A 24619-nucleotide genomic window follows, 5' to 3' on the forward strand; every position below is an offset into this window, starting at 1 on the left:
ATTTTTTAGATTTTTGTGCCATGATTTTCTAGAAGCGAGAAAAAGATCAATCACAAACTTTTACCAATTTATATTTGCGTCTTACCCTGACATCTGGTTTTTAGCTTATTTTTGCTGCCTTCCTTGACTTCTTTAACCTTGGCCTAGCTGACTAAGGCAGACTAATCCTCTGAATTTCATGCAGTGAATAATCATTTCTGCAATCTTAGTTTAATTATTCTTTTTTTTTTTTTGCTCACTTTCACATTCTGTGGCTCATTAGGGTGAGAGATCAGTGAAAATCTTAAAACAGTACCTGGTGTGGGGAAGAAAACTTATTTTCATAAGTCAGCCGGTTTCCTTCAATAGAGAAACGGAACCCTTTCCTTTTGATGCTTGTTTCTGATTCTGACTTCGGGAACTTCTCATTATTCCCCTTTTCATATTCTTCAGCCAGTTCTTTTTGTTTTCTTTTCTTTTTTCTATTTCTTCTGTCTTTTGCACTTTTTGAGCTTAATTTTGAGGCCTCAGAAGAACTTTCAGAGAGGGGTCCGAATCCACCTTCTTCACTGTACTCTCTAGACATGTTTAATGCTGCCACAGCTGCTGCCTATAGATTTTCAAAACAGGTTAGATTGATAATTTATATGCATTTGTAAATGCTTATCATTCACATTTAACAAAATTCGAACTTTGGTTCTGTGGAACCATAATGGCCCTTTGGAGAAACATTTATGATACTGGTGCACACCACATGCCATTCATTTCTGTGAGAAAATTATGTGGTTATGTGTTAGATATACAATTGTCCCTCCTTTCTCACATTTGTATTGAATCTATGAAACTTAACTAAACTAAGCCAACTAGACCATAATGTATCAAATACAATAAAAGCCGATCCCCTATATGAATAAAGGCAGAACATTTGCCCCATTGCAGTTACCCAAAGCGAACAATAACAGTTTGCTTTTTAAATGTTGACCAGTAAATTCTAGCAGATGATTTGTCATTTTTAGGTAACTAGACCTCTAGCAAACTTTGCACATTACTTACTTAATCCCCTATGTATGTAATCTACAAATGTACTAGCAAAAATTCATATATTTTTGCATGTGCTATTTTAAAATAGTTTGGAGTTACCTATCATCAAAGAATACTGTTATACCTTTTGCCAAAATTGCTGCCTACTTGATGCCCCAAACTGTTGCTCTCAGAAATCTGTCCTTGGCACCTGTCCCTTAGCACTGAGTAGGCTATTGTAGCATAACACAGGCAACTTCTCTTTACTATGCTGGGTTTGGAGCTGGGTGCCTATCATTACTTATAAAGCAGCAGTAAAATGGTAAACTTTTGTTTATCAATAGTGATGGGTGAATTTGTGGCGAATTCCCGCCAAGACGGTCAAAAATGAGACACCGGCGCTGTTTCGCAAATTTTTCACCGTTTTGCGGATTTCGCAAATTTTTCAGTGAAGTGAAACGCCCCAAATTCGCCCATCACTATTTATCAACTAGGACAAGCTCAACAGTATTTTTGGGGGAATAACTGTCTACCTAGCTAATAGGTAAACAGAAAGGCTTCAGTGATTTTACAAAAAAACAAAAGGAGGCAAAGGATATAAACCACTTATTTTGTTGAAACCTCCCCTACAACTTAAATATTTCAGATTATGATATTTAACTTTCCACCTGTTTGTCCTAGAAGTGCCAGAGGTAATTTGGCGATTACATGTTAATAATGTGAACTTTGAAAGCAGCATGTAAGTTGCAGGTAAAACTTAGTCCCTTTGTAAAATATATAATGAAGCAATAGAATTCTTAATGAATCAGATGAAAATTGAGCATAGGACTGGCCAGATATGGGATGACTTTGACGTAGTTGGTCAGCTTAAATGTATTGCAATACATGGACAAACAATCCCTGCTTTGTTAAATGGGTAAGGCATTTTTCAGTAGCAGTATGCACAAAATGTCTCTGTCTAAAATATATTGATAATGGGTTGAGTGCAGAGTACCTCTTGTATTTGTCTATATGTTAATAATACTTGTGTTGTTTGTTCTGTATACCTTATATCATATTGACCATCATTTCAATAAGGGTCTGGTCTAGCCCCCTCTTCTATCCTTGCATCAAACCCATGTATAGTCACTATAGAAAATAATGTTACAAATTCTCCTACTTATCCAGGTCCTGACAGTGTTCCAAATAAAGGCAATTGTATTTAAGAAAAATGTGTGGTGCTGTACTTCAACCAATTTATCTTTTTTTTTTTTGTAAATTCTTTATTTATTTTCCTTTATCTTTCAACCAATGTATCTAACAGGATTGGAAGGTGGCCATTCAGGGTATGTGCACCAGGACCCACAGACTTAAATATTTGGGAGCTGATTCAACAAACCAAACAAATGCTCCTACACCTCAAGTCAAATGTGTTTACCTGTGCTTCTTCCTGTTGTTTTTTCAATTGTTCAAGCATCTGCTGGAAATCTGTTTCTTTCTGCTCTGCTTCTTCTAAGGTTGCCTGATTTTGCTCTTCATAAGCCATGGCCACCACAGCTAAGATCAAATTTACCAAGTAGAAAGAACCCAGGAAAATCACCAGCACAAAAAAGATCATGTAGGTTTTACCAGCTGCTCGTAGTGTCTGGATAAAAACAAAATATAAGAAAAAAAAAGCATGAAGTAGCTAATGTAAATTATACTTAAAGGGGACCCGTCACCAAAAAAAAATGATATCACATAAGTCAAGCACAATGAACTTTAATTACACTATATAAATTATTTGAATCTTGTTTCCGTCAGTCTGGGAATTATAATTATAGTAAGAAGACAGGAGCCATTTTGTGAACACTGTTATTAAGACAAGCCTTGCATCAGCTCAGAATCTTGTTTGTGCACCAGAATGGGGGACCCAATGCCCATCCCCATGCCTTGGCTACATGGGGGTACGGGTAATGTGACAGTGACAACTAGGAATAGCTGAATGGAAAGTGAAAGTAATTGTCTGCCTCGCCTCTATGCCTAAGGCATAGAGGAGGGGCAGACAATATTTGATTGACAGCTGAGATTTTTAAATGAGCTTACAACTGCTATGAATGCTTTAATAAAAAATAGAAATTAGATTTCATGTTTAATTTGAAAAGGACTTCTATTATACAGATTTTTGTGTCTGGGTGACAGGTCCATTTTAAAGGAAAACTATACCCCCCAAACAATGTAGGTCTCTATAAAAAGATATTGCATTAGACAGTTCATATGTAAAACCCTGCTTCGTGTAAATAAACCATTTTCATTATAATATACTTTTCTAGTAGTATGTGCCATTGGGTAATCATGAATAGAAAACTGCCGTTTTAAAAAATAAGGGCCACTCCCTGGGATCATACGATTCACTGTGCACACAAACATACCAAAGAAACTATACTTGTTAGGTCAGTTAACATACACTTCTTCCTGTTAGAGTTAAAGCAGCAGTATTTCTGGTCAGGTGATCTCTGAGGCAGCACACAGACCATCACGGAATGGTGGCTCAAGGCAAGAGATGTAAAAGGGCAAAATTTACTTAAATATACATTCCAGTTTGGTAAGATTCTTTAATATGCCACTTAATATGATATAAACTATCCTTTGCTTAATTGTTCATTTTGGGGGTATAGTTTTCCTTTAAAGGGCTATTGTTTATATATATTGTATATAAAGTGTATATATATATCTAGAATGCCAAAAATACTCACCAGTTGATATAGATTCTCCCAGTAGTCTTGCGTCATTAACCGAAAGAGAGACAAGAATGCCCAGCTGAAGGTGTCAAAGCTTGTATAACCATAATTAGGGTTTTTGCCAGTTTTTACACAAATATATCCTCTTGGGCATTGACTGCATAAAATACATGTAACATGAATTACAGACGAATTATATGTTTTAAATAGCATTGATAAGGAATAGTGCTACAATCTAAATAATGTTTTTTTTTTATATAGCACACAGGAATCTTTAATATGGTCTCAACATGGCAAGCTACAAGCTGTGACCCACAATTTTCTTCTATAAAGCTTTATTAGCTGCATTAGGAAGAAACATAGTCTGTGAAGCAGCTCATGCTTCATTTTATCATTCTCCCACAATTTAAATAATATTGGCTTTCATATTAAAAAGACCAGGAGAGAACTTTTTCTCTGTGAAATGGATAATAATTTGCATCCATGGATGTGCAATTTTGATTCAGGGGACAGATTCAGTACTCATAGAAAAACTAGTTCCTTTTGACTAAATGTAATACAAGAAACGAATGGGTTGCATTCTTACAGCCGTTTACACTTTCAAGGTTCAATATAATCAGGCAGCCATTTACACTTCTGCTAAGGTTCGATACATTGCATAAGTATCCTTTGTCCTTCTTCTTGATGTTCTTTCTTTTTTTATTATAAATCTGTCACTGCAGTATTGCTAAGAGCTCTGAATTCTCAGGCTTCAGAGCTATACATTTCATAATAGAAAAAGCAACACTTGGTTGGCCAAGGTTGAAATCAACAGATATACTGTATCTAGTAATGGGTGAATTTCTCCCGTTTCGCCAAAAAATTTGCGAATTTCCAGCGAAATTAGCGAAACGGTGAAAAGTTTTACACCAACGCCCAAATATTTTTGACGCCGGCGACAATTCTGACGCCCATTAAAGTCAATGGGCGCCTAGAATTGTTGCTGGCGTCAGAATTGTCGTCGGCATTAAATATATTTTGTTGCCAGACAATTTTTGCGGGAATTTTGCGGATTTATTCACCGGCAGCGAAACACAGAAATTAGCTGCGAATTTGCACCTGGCGAATAAATTCGCCCATCATTAACTGTATCGTTTGTATTCTTGAATACTGGCAGCTCTTGTTATTTAGGAATAGATATTATACTTAAATTAGATTTTTCCCTTTAACATACAGGGGGTTATTTACTAAAACTCAAATTTATCTCAATAAAATAACTCGGGTTGTGAAAAGATTCAATAAAATCGAGAAAAAATTCGAATCTTACGAATTTTTGAGATTTGACTCCCAAATCTAGATTTTTTTTGGGTTATCGCCAGATCACGATATCTTCAAATAGTAAAAGGGACAGGCAGATGGCAGATTTGGACTTTAAGCAGCTTTCGTAGTATAATAAATCTCGAAAAATGTGGGTTTTTTTATGAGAAATTCGAGTTTTTGCCCAAAAAAACAGAGGTTTAGTAAATAACCCCCACAGTGTAGATACACTCAGATAACTTACCCAGAATCTGAGGAGTTACCACAGACCAAGAAGTCTTTCTGTCCTTCCAGCTTGTAAAAATGACCTGTGGACAGAAGAAAAAATAGAACTAAAAATGGGTCTTAATGAGGTTAGAATTTGGAATGGTTTTGTACAGTATATATCCAAAGTATAAAACCAATGTTCGTATATAATATTACAGAGAAATTTTTTGTAATATAGTTGTCATCAATATATTGTATCCTAGAATATACTATTAGTCAAAACTAACCAGAAGAACTATACCAGAAGAAATCATAAAATTTACTACAACGTCGCCTGCTGGTGTATATTTGGGGCAAAATTAATAGAAATTGTGTATAAAATTTCAACATAAGTAAACTGTAGATTTATTGTGGATAGCAGTATTAAAGGAGTAAATATGTGCCAGAGTATGCATTTGCAGCTGTTTTAATAATTAAAATCCATGAGGTTGGACAGGATAATTAAATTCAGGTGATTAACTTATTATTCCTAAACCTATTTCTGATATCTCATTAATATTACTATACACCATGCACATTTACTCAAAATAAGTAAATGTACTGTACATGACCTATTTTCTTTTATTGGCATGTAGTCACAGTTGCTTTCTGGTAACCTTAATTTATAAGCCATTAGTGGCAACAAATAATAGGACTTTATGTATATCTAAATATAATTCACTATACATTTTATTGGGTTCTGCTGCGGCAAAAGTAGTGCAGTGATTGGCAGATGAGTGGCAGTTTGTACTTATTTAGCCTTACCACCGTTTGGTTCATAACCTCAAATATCAGTACCTGTCATTGCTTACAAAACCTACATATTCAGTCATACAAGGACATGTTCCCTTGGGACCTTCCCAAAAGAAAGTGCCGCAAAATTCCAGTAAGTATTCTCCAGAGCAAATTGTACAGCAAGCAATTTGTATTTATGTATATCTTCATGAACACTGGTATCCAGACGGTGAGGATATAGCAACATTGAAAAAACTGTTATTGAAATTATAAACATCCCATGTTGACCTAAATGCTCTTTAAGCAGTTCAAAGATTATAATCGGCTCTAGCAATGCAACATACTGTTCAAAACTTTTGGTTTCAAGTCAGAAGATATGTCACTAGAATACTCAAACTGAACTTATATATTATTGCTAAATAACCAGTGTCAGAGAGCTTCAAAACACCATTGTCAATTCAAATGTAGGTAAAAACAAAGTCTCCTATCATGGGTGATGTGTTTTGCTTCCTTCAGGATATTTGCAGATCAGCATGATTATACCATAGTTCAATGTATATGATCAAGTGGACTTTTTATCTGGAGTTTTCAAAGGGTTGTAGGTAGGAAATTATGTATGATATTGTTTATCATACTAACTTGATATCACTCTTCTTCACTAAATGATGTCCTGGTGTAAAACACAGGCTATAAAATACATATGTCATAATGTACAGTTACCGGTTATGTTAATCACTTGTTTTATGTTGTAGGACATGCATGTAATTTAAAAGGAATGGAATTTCTGGTAATGTTCTTAGTTTCCAAGCTGAACCCTAGACGCATGAACCACAATCATATTGTGAAGAGCAGGAACACTATTATGAACAAAACACAAGGTTTTCCAATAGGATTTGGAATTTTGGAGTTATAATGCCTCATGCAAATCACTGACTTGTCCAGCACAAAAGGAAAAAAATATAAAGCAATGGCTTTTTTTTTTGACGCAGGTGAATTTTTGGTGAATTCGCGCCTGGCGAATAAATTCACCCATCACTAATTGCATGTTGCAGTGTCATTTATTTAGGGGTTTAAAAGGTCTTGAATAAACACCATAAATTAATTAAAATGTTTTTAAGAAAAAGAGGAGGAAAATGTATTTCTCAGCTTGTTTAAAATTAATTAAATGAGAGTAAAAACTGAGAAAAGCCAAGGGTTCTGTTTTTCCGATTTTAAATGGAACTGTATTAAGATTGAGATTTGGTAAGAAGAGAGATTGTTTCGGATTTTAATGAATTAAGAAAAAAGTATTTCTGTTTTTTAAGCAATAGAAAGAGATGGCTTGAGATTTCAAAGTATATTTTTTTCAGAATTCTAAAGGATTTGAATAATCATGATATACAAGAACAGTGAGTGTCAGGGACTCTTTTGGATTTGAGAGATAAACTGAGAGTGAGGTATGAGAAGAATTAGAAAGAACTGCATGAATTTAAGATGAAAAGAGAGTTCTGTTTTGGGAATTTATAAGGATAAGTGTAAGATTTAAAAAGAAGAGAAAGTTAATACAAGCAGAGATCAGGCCGGAGGGAAAACATCTGTCTTGCAATACTGTTGCACATAATAGCTCCCATTAGTACGCTACTGAGGAATTTGTCATGAACTGAGGAATATAAATAACAGTTATTCTTACTTGGTTCTCTAATATATTCCTCCCAGTCAAATGTGCTGTTTGTTGTGTTACCAAAGGGGTCATGTATGTTCATTGTGCCGTTCAAGATGGGAGAAAAATCAGTTAAAGGGAAATAGCCAATTGGTGGCCATTGCAGACATTTATTCCTTAGGTGCCCCATGAAAAGCTGCAGTCCTATTAATGCAAAGACACTGAGGCAAAACACTGTGAGAATCATGACATCCGAAAGCTTCTTAACCGACTGAATCAGTGCGCCCACGATGGTCTTCAGACCTAGAAAAAGAGTGTGCATTCTTTTGTTTTAGCAGTTTGATATCAATAAGAAAAATAAATAATAATAATAATAAACATGGAATCAAACTACAATGAGGAGCCGTTGGCATGCAAAGCTCAGACAAACACATCTAGATCTACACGAGCCAGTAACAGGATGAAACAGCCGGAAGCTTGTGAAAAACAGTGAGATGAGTTAAAGAGACATGGACAATTGTGTGACTGTGGTTATGTGCATCACACTTAATGATGCACTTTTTAAAATTGTTGTCTGCTACAAAGAAGCGCTACTATCCAGTCTTTTTGTCCCATCCATGCAGTTGCATTCTGTATTGGCCTGTAAGGACCTAGTTAAAGAAATGCAAAACTTTAAGTTGCTCTTCTATGATAATGCATGCTGTAGCAATTACTGGAATGTCCTTATGCAGGTTAATGGAACTCAAGATAACGTCAAAGTACATGAGCTGGTTTCCTGCAGGTCACGAAATGGACATGTCCATAGCATTTAATATCTATATAAAAATGCAGCAGGAGGTTAAAAAAGACCTGAACCCTAATAGTTTAATATCTATATTTAATGCAGAATTGGGATTTCTGAATCCCTTTTTCTCTTGTTTCTTGTTTGAGAGCCTGATCACTTTACAATAATTAAATAATAAAGACTACCTGCCCCTCATGTAAACTGCTATGACAGTACAACAGCTAGGAGTCTTGCTTGAGTTCTAGACTTCATGGACTCAGCCAAAGAGAGTATAATTTTGTGCTGACCATGCCAATGATTTATATTTTCATATTACTAAAATTACTCAAGCAGTGGAACATATTATAACACTGTCATGAAAGCATACAGACAGAGGTGAAGGGCATCTTTAACAGTGATTTCTGATGCACAGCTGATGTTCATCAATTTTGCATCAGCTATAGTATATTAAGTTTGAGCTGGTTGCAAATTTGCTAACCAACCCCTACTACAGGCAATTCAATACAACATACAGCTGGAATTCTATCATAGGGTACATAGGTCTTATGGATGTTACAACAACTCTTTCATATAAGGGCAACTTGATTTATTAAAGAGTTATATACAAACAAGGACAAGGTTGCCCTAGTCTATTAGCCATTTCAACCAATAAGATATTTGCTTTCATTATCCTCATTATAGTTGATCAGTGCATTCTATTTTTTGATTAGTTGTTATAAAATTCAAGGCTAGGGCAAATTGTGTCTGTTTCTGTATAACCATGCTTTTAATAAATGTTGCTTGTCAAAGATTTCTTTTATAGGCTTATGTTACATTACGCTAATTTAGCAGCTCATCTACTTTGCAATAATTAAACTATTCTATTATATTTCTATGTCAAAAAGCCAATCTAATTTGGAAGAGTAATCAGTTCCAAACAGATGTTGCATGCAACTTTCATGCACTCTTTCAGCAAAATTGATCTTGTTTTTTTATTCAAGACTGAATTGAATTACTTTTTGGATTAGTGTGCAAAATAACACAACTATTTTGTGTACTTGTGAATTCTGGGTATTCCAGCCTTCACAAGAGGTTAGTTTTTTAGCGAATAATGTAATGTTTTTGTTATTTACATTTAAATAAATCTTAAAATGCATATGAATATAGCAGAGCCTCATGCAAAAAAGTGTTTAGAACTGTAAAACCGAACTAAAAAAATAAACAAAAAACTAATGCTAAAAAAAAGCTAGGAATCTCCATGAACCCTCTTGTGTTGTCTCCCGATTCCTGCTTTTTTTCTCTTTTTAGCAAAATGAGTGGCATACAACAAGGCTTTATGCTCAAAAGATGTGATTTTAGTATCAATGGAGCAAAAATCAGCCTGCGTGTTTAACCTTGCTCTCACCTGGAATGACTGATATTGTTTTCAATGCTCGGAGAACTCTGAATGTTCTCAGTGCTGAGACATTGCCCAGGTCCACAAACTCTGTCACATATCTGCAATAGGGGAGTTCACACACACAATGACAGACACAAAGAAACAGTTGGATGTACAAGGGGCCTAACACCTCACACCAATCACTTCTTACCTGGAATTACAGAAATAGTTTTCAAAGCTCTCAATACTCTGAAAGTTCGAAGAGCTGAAACATTGCCTAGGTTTACAAATTCTGTTACATACCTGTAGAATTAAATCAGAGTTATTCAGGATTTAGGAATGTTTGCCCTAGTTTTGGTTTCCATATTGGCCTTGTGGATGTTGCTATTGATGAGTATGTTTTTATAATAAATTTATAGGATGAAACAGAATATGTGTGAAAAGTTATATTTGTTAAGGAAGTTACACCTTAAAACTCTATTTTCATAAAGCATTCTGCATCAGACAACCCTACTGAGGGTTTGAAAAAGTTGACAAACTGGCGAAACCATATAAAAATGTCCTCTCTATGGAATGTCTTATTTTAGTCTGTAGAATAAAGAAGTAAGAAGTTTGATTTGGGTTGTCCTTTGTTTCCAAAGAGATCATAGAGGCATCTGTCCATAATGCCTGGAGTTAAAAGCACAAGCAACAGTTAGGGGGTTATTTACTAAAAGATGAATTTATCTAGTATTTTTATTAAACCATGCTCGACCAAACTCCCATTCATGATTTTATCTTATTTATCAATAAAATAACTCTTGATAGAATTGAGTGAATTTTCAAATTAAAATTTTTTGTAGCTTTGGGTTATAATAATTCCCTCTAAAAACTTTTTTTTTTTGCCCAAAAAAACCTCGACCAGAAAAAAATAGTTAAGTAAATAGCCCCCTCAGTGTCAAATTAACTTACATATTAGACATTCAAACCACAAAGCTTGGCAACCTTTGTTTGTCCAGCTCATGAAGATCTACAACTACCAGGGAACCTTTGCATCTTTGAAACTTCTAGAAGACAACAATAACCATAGCTACAGAGGACAATAGACACAAATCATAAACAAGTAGTCACTGGCAGATCACAAGAGATAGATGGTTGACTCTGAATGACTCATGGGCTAGATGATCTCCATACAGAGTAGCCAGAAAGTTTTTAGCAAGTTAGAACCTATGTCTGGATCTATAAGATGCTATTTACTTTATTTGGCTGACACAGCCATTATTCACTTCAAAATGCTGTTAGCTGTCGTTAACCTAATGCTGATAGAACTTTTCACACAATTTCTGTTTGTCTCTTTTAAGTTTAAGTGGATTAATTTGTTTTAATTGTTTGGGGGTATTACAATTTTGGATTCATTGTGTTCTCGAGGTCTAAAAAGCCTAGTTTTACAATGACATAAAATACCATCACAGAATAATGTATGTCACAAAAAATGTTTTCCTCTACCAGGCAACCAACTACTGTGTTCTGAGCTCTGGCAATCAGTTTGTGTGAGTCTTTTTTTGTGAAATCATGATGATTTGTGACCTATGAAACTATGTCCAATCTGACTGTATCAGCACCCCTTTTCCTTTCTAAAATGGATGGTGTGATTTTCATCCCTATTAACAGATCTGTCTGGTTAGCAGGATAAGTTACGTTTTAGTGCTCAAGCTGTTGTAGGGATTCAGTTAGTAACAGATGCCCCAGAGCTTCAGCAAAACGTGTTCAACTAGGAATGCAGGTAGTTAAGTTATGGGCTCCCACACGGATTGGCATAGTAAAAAGAAAATGTATTCACATACTGAGTAAAGTACATGCAGCCTTATGTATTTGGTGTAATTGTGAGCCTAAATATACTTTTCTTAATATGTGAATAAACTTATTTTGCTTTTACTGCTCCTGTCTGTGTGAAAGCGTCTACTTAACTGTTTGTGTTTCTGGTTGATTACTTCTTGATGAAGGACTGTGCTATATGCATCTGGACCTCACGTCACAGTTGGTAAGCATTCAGCATATCTCCAATTATTTTACTTGAACACAATTCCCAACCAGTAGATATGCTGAAAGTTTTATTCCAAACTTTCGAGTTCCATGATGATGTAAAAGCATGAGACCACAGATTTCAGTCACACGTGACACTAACTATTCTTATACTTGATGATATGGAGTAGGGGGTGACCATTATAGCCCATGCAGAACATGGACCTGTATCACCCCCTGACATTGAAAACATACTATATCTCTTTGTTCAAGTGATGGAAATTTGCTTTAAAGATCTACAGGGGAAGTGTATTTATGTTTTTTGGTACCAGGATATTTAGGTGGTTCTCTGAAAGGGGAGGGATACTTTTTGTGACACACAGCATCTCAAGCTGATTTTGAAGAAAAAGAATATTCAAAACTGCATGTGATCATTTTCAGAAAATGTAGGAATTTATTTTCCTGTGCACCCTTTATTGCCCTAGCAGAAAACTTTATTCTACCCAACATAACGGAAAGTAAAGAGTGCAACTGGAAAAAAGCTTTAGTCATTGGTGGAAATGGGAATTTTTTAACAAGGTATGTAAAAATTTAATTGCCTCTCAATTTATTTAAAAATGTAATTTGATAGCATTTGGTGTTTATTTATGGCTGTCCCTAATTCAAAATATGGATAATATGCAGTAACATGAAATACAATTTTATTTTCAACTCTCTGGCCCCATGGTGTTCTAAGGGGTATTATTTTGAGTTCAGTATATTTCACACTGAGTAAATGAGCAGGCTCCACAGAGAATCTCAATTTTAAGTTTTCACAAATATGAAGTTAATGTTCTGAAATTAGTAAATACATTTATACATTTACTTTAGTAATAAAAAAAAGGCTCAGCATTCCAATAGTCTGGAAAACATGTCAAGCATCTTAAAATCTAATCTTATAATGACTGACTTTATGTTTTAAGGCTGATGCAAATTAGTTATTTAATTCCTGGTGTCCTCTAGGGAGGACCATGTCAATCAAAACACCTTAGTCTCTGTCTGCTGTTAACCATCATTCCATTGAATGGGAAATAGGCTGCATATTACTGATAATAGCACTGCCATGCAGAACTGAGGATACCAGCTGGAATCTCTGTAGAACACTATTATCGGTCATAGGCAGCAAGTTTTCTATTCAAATGGATTGGAATGATCTGAATGAGCAATGGTATTTTGATTGACTCTTTTCTCCATGAGAGCATTTGGACCATCAAAATATCCCATGAGCTTCAGCCTGAAAGTATAACTTTATAATTTTCATTAAAAAATAGCTTTTTTTACTTACTTTTTTACTTACAAAATGACCATTTGGGTGATCTTTTTATGAGCACTTCTTGTTCAGAGCAGTCCAAGGAGGGTTGGTTCATTATTTATGAAATATGAAACATTTGATACTGTACTTAAAGTGGATGTATGTCCAAAATGCAATTTTCCTGATTAAAGAAAATTCTAGTTTCTAAGCAAATTTCTAATATACATTTATTAAAGATTTTTTTTTAAAGCATGTGCTGTTATTTGCAAATGTAATTGCTATTGAAAGCACTTCTCTTCTGTCTCTTTCTGTACTGTTAGTTCTGTATCTTAAAAAAGTGTAGTAGAAGTCAGCATCAAGCTTCTTCGCAGTTCTGTTAATTCACTAGATCCTGGTTTATTATTTTAAATGTCAGAGAATATAACAAACAGATATTGCTTCAGTAGCATTTATATGTAGAAATAACTTAGTTTCCATTGAAAATGTAATTAATTAGTAAAAATTTGTATTTTGGGGTTTACATCAACTTTAATGTGTTTTGCTCAGCTATCAATATTACCATTTCATAAAAAATATGTACTACTGCATAAAAGTGTTTATGGAACGATCGAAGGAAAAAATCGTTCATTCGATCAAACTATTCAAAGGATTTTAATCTATCGATCGAACGATTTTTCTTCGATCAGTCTCTTTTTTTTTAAAGAGACAGTACTTCGACTATCGAATGGTCGAATAGTCGAACGATTTTTAGTTCGAATCGTTCAATTCAAAGTCGTAGTCGAAGGTCGAAGTAGCCAAAAAAATACTTCGAAATTCGAAGTATTTTTTATTCTAATCCTTCAAGTAAATGTGCCCCCAGGCAGCACATAGATATCTCTATATTCTGATAAAACTTGCACCCATGTGCCATAGACAATATGATTTCTCTATAAAATTTTCCAGTACTGTAAATACAGTACTATGGATAGCTTCCCTTCCTACCAGTTTGGGGTAAATGTGGCACAATTTGTAGTGTGTGACTGACCCTATTTGTGTTGATCTAATGGACCATGTTGAGGATGACCTTTCACTGACACTCTGCAATACCCCAGCCTTTCAGTCCATGTGGGACTATAACAAGCCCTTGGAGGGCCATAGCAGAATCCCTTCCTCCAGCTACACAAGATTTTATGGCTATGGAACAGAAAGTGTTTTAATGGCAGTCTGGGGCTCCTTACAGTGCTCCATTATCAATAGAATACACCTGCTACTGTATATTCTACTCATCAATAGGCACAATCTGCTACAAGCCATGAATGGAGTGCTCAGGACAAGAGTACCCATAAAATAAACACCACTACATCACATAAAAATGGTTAAAGATGCAGAGAATGAGTCATTTTACAGTATTCAAAAGTAAAGCATTAGCAAACCTAACCATAACTATGAAGTATGACACTGAAAAATAATAAAGAAGGTAATAGTGCATATCAATCACAGATACTGGCACAAACACTTGGACATACAGTACATTCACTTCCACAGTCACTCATAGGGGCAGATTCCCTAAAGGGCGAAGTGGCTAACGCTAGGGTCAATTCGCTTGCGTTAGCATCCGCAGAGACTTTGTTGATTTCTTTACGTGCACAGATGTCTCTTCGCTTTTGAAGGAGATAGATGCTAGCCTTGCTTCACACTCTAACACCAGGCGAATTTTCGCTCTGGTGAATGGATGTAACTCTGCAAATTCACTATGTGGATTTTGGAACATAAACTATACACTGGGCTCATGTGTAGGGCATTATAACAACTCTATTTTATTTATTAAGGTTCCCTGAACTTGTGTAATGTAATGTATTTGCTGCAACATATATGTCCATGTAACTTTATCATTTCCCGTTGTATGCAAATTAGGCAATCCTAGCACATCTTCGCTTTGATTTCCTGAAGCAATGCTAATGAATGCGTTCGGCTCCCTGGATGCAGCTTCGCACTTTAGTGAATAAGCGTTGTCCTAGCAAATTTACACCTGGCAAAGTGTTGTGGCTGTGAAGCCGTCGCTGGCGAATTTTCGGCGGTTAGGGAATTTGCCCCATATACTTATATGTACACAGACATATACTCACATTCACACAAATATATACTGTACACACTGTTACACAAACATAAATGCACGCACACATAGACACAAAGACACACACTGAAAGCTCAAGTCAGGCATTCTTCTTCGAAAGAAATGAAATATAATACTTACGCCATCATAATGACACTGAAATCAAGCCAGTTCCATGGGTCTCGCAGAAAGGTAAATTTTTCTAAACAGAAACCTCTTGCAAGAATTTTTATAAGGGATTCAAAAGTATAAATCCCAGTGAATGTGTACCTATGCATCAGAATGGCAAGTATTATTGGTAATAATGCAATTCTGCACAATGACTATAATACATTTTCATTTAATATGCCAGTGGGGAAAATTATTATGGAGAAGCCTTTAATTTTAAAGACTTAAATCTACCCTTTAAGCATAGGACTCAATGTTTGTGGGTGGAGCTTATTCTTCACAGATTAATTCACTGATTATGAAGCAGTCACATTGTGAATGTAGGACTGCACAATAAGTCAAAGCTGACTCCTTCTTGGTCTTGTTGCAAATCATAAACTAGAGTTCAATATCTCTCCCTGCTTTGGAAGGGAATGTGATACCTGATTGTTCCCCTCTCACATTGATCCTGCAGATCACGGACAATTTACAAGGTATAGATAGAAAAACAGAATATATTCTCAGCGCAGGCTTTATTTATTGTGCTCACAGTTCACAAAGGTGTAGGTTGCCCTTGGATACTCTTATGACACACTGCAGGAGGCAGCTGTTGCTACAGCAATCCTCAGGGGAGTCTAGGGGGCAGATTTATCAAGGGTTGAATTTTGAAGTAATGGGAGTGTTTTTGAACTCGCATAACTTCGAACAAAAAAAGATTAATTAATTTATTCAAAGTTTTTAACTTCGGGTGAATAGGCTGTATTCGAATTGTTCGAATAAAAGTTGTAGCGCATTTGAACGAATTCGAAACAAAGTATTTGCCCCAAAAAACTTTGATTTTTCCACCAGATGACTCCAAATAGGTACTAGGAGGTCCCCCCATAGGCTAAAACAGCAATTTGGCAGGTTTTAGATGGCGAATGGTCAAAGTTGAATTTTTAAAGAGACAATACATGATACATTTCAATATTCAAATAGTCTAATTTTTTAAAATTTTAATTGAATTTTGGCCTATTCGATAGCCGATGTACACAAAAATAGCTCAAAATTCTAATTTTTTAACTTTAAATTTTCACTTCGACCCTAATAATTCTGCACCTAGGAGTAGTCCTTTAGTGACAGTTGGTGAATACGGAGCCACAAAGTAAAGCATTCATGACTAAATATTTGAGCCAATGCCTCTTCAACCTTAACACTGATAACTTGATTTATTACATTAATGGCAATGTATTCCATTTTAGGGCAAGCCTCTACTTCTTTCCTTGCACATAATGACGTGGAAAATTATATAAATTCCCAATCTGGTTTGCTAATACACTTATACATACATGGTATTTTTTATTCTTACAAAATTGCCATTTAGCATTGAGATGCCTTTGAAGAGCAATAAAGGGCTGCAGACATTATTCAATCACATCCTTTATTGCCTGCATATTCATCCCTAATATGACATGGCACAGAAAGCAAATACAATTAAATGGCCACCAGCACTTTGGTTTATAAAACAGAATTCTCCAAAGGATCTCCCCTCAGTGTATCACTAAGCAACTGGTGCCAGGGAAAAAGCCATAGACAATTTATTAAACAATGATATAAAAAGAAGGGAATACTCACTCTACATTCTTGGTCCATTCTGGAGGATTGCTCATTGTCATGAAGACGCAGTTAGTCAGAATAGTGCACATAATGAGCATGCTGAATAATGTAAATTGTAGTTAAGGAGACAAAGCAAACTGTTTTCTGTTTTCAGTTACAGGATTTTAGCATTATACATAAAATTGGGGAGGAATAAAAATAAACATTATAAGGTCCTGCCACCATGGATTATTAGTGGCTACTGGCTCGACTTCATAGACTCTGGATACATACAGATGAAAAACTGAAGAAAGTGGGCAATCAGCATTATGTAGGATCTGTATGAATTGCCTTATTTCTCATTTGTGCTTTTATAATTGGATCTTTTAATAAATGACATGGCATTTGCGATTTTAAAGAAATATGGGGGGAATAAAAGTCAGTAAAAAGTTGTGCCTTTGTGCTAATAAATTTTGCTTTGCGTGAATTTAATATAGCTTTTGCGAACCTGGAAACGGTTTATCGACCACTTCTGTGAGTTTGTGAGTTTTATAGTTTGCGCCAATGCGCAGTAAATGTAATAAAACTTCTTACTGAAAAAGTTGTTATGTCTGCTCCAAAAGATTACAACACCTTTAAGCACTTCTTAAATGTGCACAATTTAACATTGCAAAACAATAACAGTTTAAGGAAGAATATTAGATTGCGAGATGTGAATTTTTATTCTTATTGGTGCAAATTGTTTTTCACTTTGTGACTTTTATTACATTCACAATTCAGATCACCTATCCAAAGGCTTCACCAACAGAAAGCAGTTACCTTCTATATTATCAATAACACATAGACTTGCTAGAATTATCCTTTTGCTTTCATTTGTGGATAGTCTGGCATTCAGTGATGTTAATGGAATAACATTGGAGATGGTATAGTGAAGTACCCCTATTGTAAAATATAAGGACAATATAAGTTACTGAGGAGTTCCTTGACCATATTAAAGCACGAGGCCGAAGAGTCATGGAGCTCTGAGGTGACTTCTAATATCCTCATATTTTTCAACAGGGGGTGCTTTATTTATTATAATACACGAGTTTCAGAGAGTCATGTGACAGAAATGACATCACTAAGCTCTGATTATAACTGATGACATCACTAAACACCATTTATAAGGATATACTTTACAGGATATTCAAGGCTCTTGTATATTTTAACCAATTTATCTCTCTTAGCCCAAGAAATGCACTTTGAGCATTTATAAATAATAATGCTGCAAACTAATTGGTTCCTACTTCTTTCCTGTTGCAACATTACAGCTAATAAAGTATTTTATTAGAATCCATAAACTTAAAGGGTTTCCTTTACAACCCCATTAATAGGTTTTATTATGCTGCACCATTTGTGTTCGGTTTTCTGTCATTCTGCTAACCATAGCCTGTGTAATTTCATACACCGAACTTAAGGGAAAACTTTACACCCAAAATGAATACTTAAGCAAGAGATTATATTAAAGAATCCTACCAAACTGGACTATTGCCCTTTAACCACCATCTATTGCCTTCCACCACCATTTTGTGATGGTCTGTGTGCTGCCTCAGAGATCACCTGACCAGAAATACTACAACTCTAACTGTAACAGGAAGAAGAGAGGAAGCAAAAGACAGAACTTTGTCCTTTAATTGGCTCATGTGACCTAACATGTATGGTTTGTTTATGTGCACAGTGATTCGTAGGATCCCAGAGGGCGGCCCTTTGTTCTTAAAATGGCAATTTTCTATTTATGATTACCCAATTGCAAGTACTACCAAAAAAATATATTATTGTGAAAATGTTATATTTACATAAAGCAGGATTTTACATATGAGCCATTTTATGCAATATATTTATGCAATATATATTCTAGAGACCTATGTTGTTAAAGGTGTATAGTTTTCCTTTAAGGATTAAACGAAAACTAGTACATTCTTTATATGTGACATAGTTATATTTAGTACACATGACTGGGAAATCATTAATACATTCCGTTACGACAAATTAAGTGAGTAAATGTTACATCAAGGGGCAGATTTATCAAGGGTCGAATTTCGAGGGTTAAAAAACCCTCAAATTCGACCCTCGATGTAAAATCCTTCGAATTCGAAAACCGAATTTGAAGGATTTTAGCGCAAAGCTTCAATCGAACAATCGAATAAAAATCGTTTGAATCAAACTATTTTAAGCGATCGATCGAAGGATTTTTATTCGACCAAAAAAACCGTAGAAAAGGGCTGGGGAAGGTCCCCATAGGCTAACATTACACCTCGATAGGACTAAAGTGGCGAAGTATGAAGTCGGAGTATTTTTTAAAGAGATAGTACTTCGATTATCGAATGGTCGAATAGTCAAACGATTTTTACTTTGAATCGTTCAAATCATTCAATTCAATCGAATTCGATCGAATTTGACCAATTTGATGGTCGAAGTACCCAAAAAAATAGTTTGAAATTCGAATTTTTTTACATTCAAATTATTCTCTCGAGCTCAGTAACTCTGCAGTAGGCATTTCCAAACTGTAGTGTCAACTAAGTAAAGATTACGTAAAACGGAACTTTCGCAAAAATGGTAACTTAATATAAGCTTAATTTTACGAAAATTTAAAATGTTCTAAATATATTCAATTTAAAACTATATAGGTGTAAGCGGTCCCTGAAAACTGAGAGTTTGCATTTTGGAGCAGAAATCCACTACATGTGCCTGCATGCAGGATGATGCAATGGTTCCAGGTTCAGGCAAGGAAGTTTTTCCACAGGCCAAGAATCAGCCCCATGTGGCATTAGCCTAATACATTCTCTCGACGAAAGGAGCACCCTCTGTATTAGATCTAACTCTCATTAAAAATCAGACTTCTGCATGATGAGAGAATGAAGAGAGACGGATGCAGAGAGGGGGATTGAAGAATATCTTGATTATTTCAAAAATAGGTCAGAATTTTGATTAAGAAATTATGTCTCAAAAATGTCTTATTTCAGTTTGATGAAGCTTACATTAAATTTAATTTTCACAATAGTTTTAATCAGTAGAGCATTGATTACCTAAAGAATGAATGTTCTGTCCTATAGAATAAAAAGTAATGTGAAAATCATAGAGAATAGTAATTACAAATCACTTGAAAAGGATATGAATGTACTAAAACCTTAATAGCTACTTTTCTAAGAGGATTGAAAGGAGTTAAAATGTACAAGGCAGATGTGGCACTGAAGCGGAAGATTGCCTTCCCTCTATTCAATACTATAAAAGTCTGGAAGAGAAAAAAGACAAATGTAATAGTAAACGTATAGTATACTAATGATTTTCATAAAACTATATATATTTTTTAGCCGGTTAATGCTCCAATAATATATCATTGTATAGAATAGTATTGTCTGAACTCGATGATAATAAACAACACTTTAAAGGGAATACTTTAACACATTATCATTATTAATGTAATAATACACCAAAAAACTATTTCTAGCTTTCTCGGGAGAACAGTCTCATTAAAATGCTACCTCCACCTGCAACTTGAAGCTTTAAAGGACAAGGAAAGCCCAATATGAATGGTGTCTCATTTGAAAAGCCTAACTACAATACCTTGTAAATCTCTCTTGAATTACCTGAAATCGTATCCATTTTAAGGAGAATAAACTAGTTTCAAAAAATATTGCCAACTAATTCAATCTTAGTCACCCATAAAGCTGCACTCTTGACCAAGACCAAGACTGCGATTCTGCACAGTTGAATCTAGAAGGTATCCGGAGCAGCAGGTAGAGGGCGATTTCTCATGTTTGTGTCACCAGTTATTGGCAGTCTGATGGAGAGCAAGTATCATGTTTCACAGATTGGGTTTATATTGCCGCATGCACACAAGCAGCGCATCCAACCATATTTGTGAGGACTGCAGTACAGCTGCAGCGAAAAATGTTAAAACTGGCAAGTAACTGAACAAAGCTTTACTGTGCAAAAAATAATTTAGCTGAGCACAGCAAAGGGGGGCTAATCATTTGGGGAAACGATAAATAAAAGTGTTGCCTTGTCCTTTAAAAACATTTTTTAAATAACAGAACAACTAAACATCAGCATGTCCTTCATTTAAGTAAAATATCAAGGCAAAATTACAAAATAATATCAGTATCTAATTTAACAGAACAATGAGTGGCATGGCAGTATTATCATTGAATCTGTTAATCTCTTAATTTGTAATTAAGTTTTTGGTTAGGTCCTTTAGAGAACCTAGGTGTAGTGGGAAAGTTTTGTGCCTGCACTACTTTGTTGTGTAAGCTGACATACATTTAAGTCTGTAATAATGGGTGCTAGTTTTTATAGAGCTTTGTTTATCACTTTATTGGACAGTTTTGTTATCCAGATAATGGATCTTTCCATAATTTGGATCTTCATACCTTAAGTCTACTAGAAAACTATGTAAACATTAAGGGGCAGATTTATCAAAGGTCAAGGTGAATTTTTGAATGAAAAAAAATTGCATTTCAAGCTATTTTTTGTGTACTTTGACTAGGGAATAGTCCAAATTAATTTTGAATTTGAAAAAAAATTCAAAATTAGAATATCGAAATTTATCATGTACTGTCTCTTTAAAAATTCAACTTCGACCATTCGCCATCTAAAACCTGCCAAATTGCTGTTTCGGCCTATGGGGGACCAACGATAACCTATTTGGAGTCAATTGGTGGACTCTGAAAAATCAAATTTTTAGAATCTAATTCAATCTAATTCGATATTCCTTCGATTCGAACGACCTATTCGATCAAAAACTGACCTATTCTACTAAAAAGAAACTTCGACTTAATTTCGGTTGGTCTTTTTGAATTTGAATTTCTAAGTTTTTTCAATTCGAAATTCGAACCTTGATAAATATGCCCCTAAATAAACCCAACTGGCCGATTTTGCTTCCAATAAGGAATATTTATATCTTGGTTTGTATCAAGTACAAGGTATTGTTTTATTACAGAGAAAAAGTAAAAAGTTTTAAAAAATTTCCAATTTTTTTCAGATACAATTGAGTCTATAGGAAACTGTGTTTCTGTAATTCCAAAAAGGCAAAAACAGAAAATTAGTAATTAGTTGCAAATCCCAACCCCCAAAATAATATTTAGCACAGTAAAACAGTAGAAAAATGACGGTTGGGTGTGGCTACATTATAATGGAAATACAGGTAAATGATCCATTATCCATAAACCAATTATTCAGACAGCTCCAATTTACAGGATTGTCTTCTACCTTAGACTCAATTCTAATCAAATATTAAAAATTTTTAAAAAACGATTTCCCTTTTTGCTGTAGTATTAAAAAAATACACTGTACTTGATGTAAAACCCTAACAAATAGCAAAAGAGTACCTTGTACTTGATCCCAACTAAGATATAAGTAATCCTTATTAGTTGAAAACAATTCTATTGAGTTCGTTTAGAGGCACATTTATTAAGGCTGAATTTCGAATTCATGTGAGTTTTTTTAAACTGTATTAAATATCTAAAACTTGGACATATTTTACCGACTCAAAAACTCGATCAAATTTGAACCGAATTCATCTAAACTCAAGCCTTCCTAACATTCGAGTTTTTTTCGGAGAAAAAACTCAAATGTCAGGAAGGCTACTAACATGTCCAAACTGGTTCCTGGACCTCTCCCATTGACTTATACATGAACTCGGCAGATTTAAGGTGAGGAATAGTTGAATTTGAGTTCTTAAAGGGCCAGAGTATGATAAATCTCAAAATTCCAATTAAAACTCAAATCGAGTTTGGATAATTCACAATTCGAATTTGAGAGTTTTGACCATAAAAAAATTTGGAACTTTGAATTAGAATTTTCACTTCGACCCTTCATAAATCTGCCCCTTAATGTTTTAGCAGTCTTAAGGTATAAAATTCCAAATTACAGAAATATCCCTTATCCAGAAAACCCCAGATCCCAAGTATTCTGGATAACAGGCCCCCTACTGTTATAATTATCCATAATTCAAAGTAATTTGTTCATACAAGTGATAGGAGCTCAATATACCAAAGGCATGCATGAGTCAACAGGCATCTAATTCTGAAAAGATATTTCCCCTGCAACTGTAGCCCCATCTGGGGGTGCGGGATCTACCAGCCCAATTTAATTCATTGTAATATTTAGCATTTATCTTATATCAAATAGTTAATATATTGTAATCCATACTGAGCTTGTGTAGACAGAGTTGATTGCTACACATTACTCATACTGGGCTTGATTTGCACATGTTGCCACATGACCCTGTTTCAGTCACCTCTGGCAAATCTCAAAGCAACTAGTTCATTAGCTTGTCTACATATTAACATGAGTGTAAATGCAAAATTATATTTATCACCTCTTAAAGATGTTATCTATAAGCAAATTCACTCCCTATCATATAGCATATCAGTCATAGCAAGACTTTAAAATGGCATATGATGCAAATTTTTTAGCTTATAGAGCTAACAATCCCTTCTCTATGGCATTAATTACTATCTCCATCCCTTAGGGAACTGTTATACCAGTTTCAGCTCCGGTAACAATCATTAGTCTTGTCATTTAGCCTTAGCCACCTGTGCTCAGCCAGGGATTCTCTAATTTCTTTGGCTGGTGGTTAGGCCCAAGGGCACCCAGAGGAGGAAAGCTTAGAATTTCTACACTCTGGAGAATATAATACAAAAAAAAAAGTCTTCTGTGTTAACCTTTTAAAATGTATCTAGGTGTGTGCGTCTGTATTTATTTTGTGAGCATGTATAGTTGTGTAATATAGATCACCATACCTCCATTGGGAAATGTTATTTCTGTATTTTGAAGTTTTCTGGTTTATGTGTTTCTAGATAATAAATACGGATGTACAATAACTCCAAGGGTTACTAAACTGGAAAGAACTAAAAAGAACCTTCTCAATTTGAAATAGGTCTAGACATACTGTATTGCCAAGTGACCAAAAATACGACTCACTTTCTGATTCATGTAATAAGGATCTAGGTCCTCCAATGGCTCTGATACCATTCCCGGAGGTATGTCTCCATATATAAATGGCAGACTTTTGCCTGCTTCCAAGTCACTGCTTGGCTTGGGACCATTTTCATCATCATCATCTCTGTGTTCCTGTTTGGGCTTTTTAGCTTTTTCCTCTGTGATGCGCTTCTCAATAGCTTCAAGAGATTCCCTGGTAAAGTAGTGGAAGCTGTCAGGTCCGGGTGGTACAAGCCGTGCCTGCGCCATCTTTTCATCCTGCACCTTTTAGTTTACTGCTTAGTTCCTTTCATAATGGAAATCTAAAAAAGTAAGAAAGAAGAGCATAATGTCATTCAAAATATAAAACAAGGCTCTCAGGCCCTAGCAGTTAATTGTTTTATTATGTTTAATATTCATGTTTAATTGAATGTTTTTGTGTTCCTGTCTTACATGAGTGAGGAGCTGCTCCAGAGGATTAGAAGGTAAATATTCCTTTTCACCTCCAGCACTTGTCCTTTCACACCAAATAAACAAAATGTGTGAATTACAAGTGTCTGGTGAGTTCAGCTATCTGGCAAAGATTGCCAGCTCCATACAGGCCAGGTAGAGAGGTGGGTAATCAGTCCCTATCACAGCAATTGGAGTCACAATAGTCAAAAGGAATATATTTCTATAACCTGCTGTATATTCCATTAAGTCTTCACTCACTGGCAAGTCATTTATATTCAATCTGCACCCAAGTTTGATTCAATCTAACAACTCTCTGCAAGCACAGGGTTATAGAAGCTCATGTTG

The 24619-nt window shown here is 35.1% G+C and overlaps 1 protein-coding gene across 4 annotated transcripts in view; it reads right to left on the reverse strand.

Annotated features, from left to right (window-relative positions):
• Positions 1 to 24619, reverse strand: part of LOC108701357 (sodium channel protein type 2 subunit alpha) — a 116586-nt gene that overhangs the window by 40369 nt on the left and 51598 nt on the right. For 2 of the 4 annotated variants that reach the window (XM_041576023.1, XM_041576025.1), the window contains exons 2-11: positions 23825 to 24144; positions 20014 to 20132; positions 16901 to 16990; positions 15281 to 15409; positions 9783 to 9874; positions 7645 to 7917; positions 5239 to 5302; positions 3714 to 3855; positions 2417 to 2623; positions 296 to 589 (exon numbers count right to left, since the gene is read on the reverse strand). In XM_041576023.1, coding sequence (XP_041431957.1) covers positions 296 to 589; positions 2417 to 2623; positions 3714 to 3855; positions 5239 to 5302; positions 7645 to 7917; positions 9783 to 9874; positions 15281 to 15409; positions 16901 to 16990; positions 20014 to 20132; positions 23825 to 24091 — 1677 coding nt within the window. In that variant the 5' untranslated portion in view covers positions 24092 to 24144. Of the gene's footprint in view, positions 1 to 295; positions 590 to 2416; positions 2624 to 3713; positions 3856 to 5238; positions 5303 to 7644; positions 7918 to 9782; positions 9875 to 9966; positions 10059 to 15280; positions 15410 to 16900; positions 16991 to 20013; positions 20133 to 23824; positions 24145 to 24619 lie in introns of all 4 variants that reach the window. The other 2 variants (XM_018235874.2, XM_041576026.1) reach the window with 1 other exon arrangement.

The sequence above is a fragment of the Xenopus laevis genome, chromosome 9_10L (genome assembly GCF_017654675.1).
Source record: "Xenopus laevis strain J_2021 chromosome 9_10L, Xenopus_laevis_v10.1, whole genome shotgun sequence".
NCBI classification, from domain to species: Eukaryota; Metazoa; Chordata; class Amphibia; order Anura; family Pipidae; genus Xenopus; species Xenopus laevis.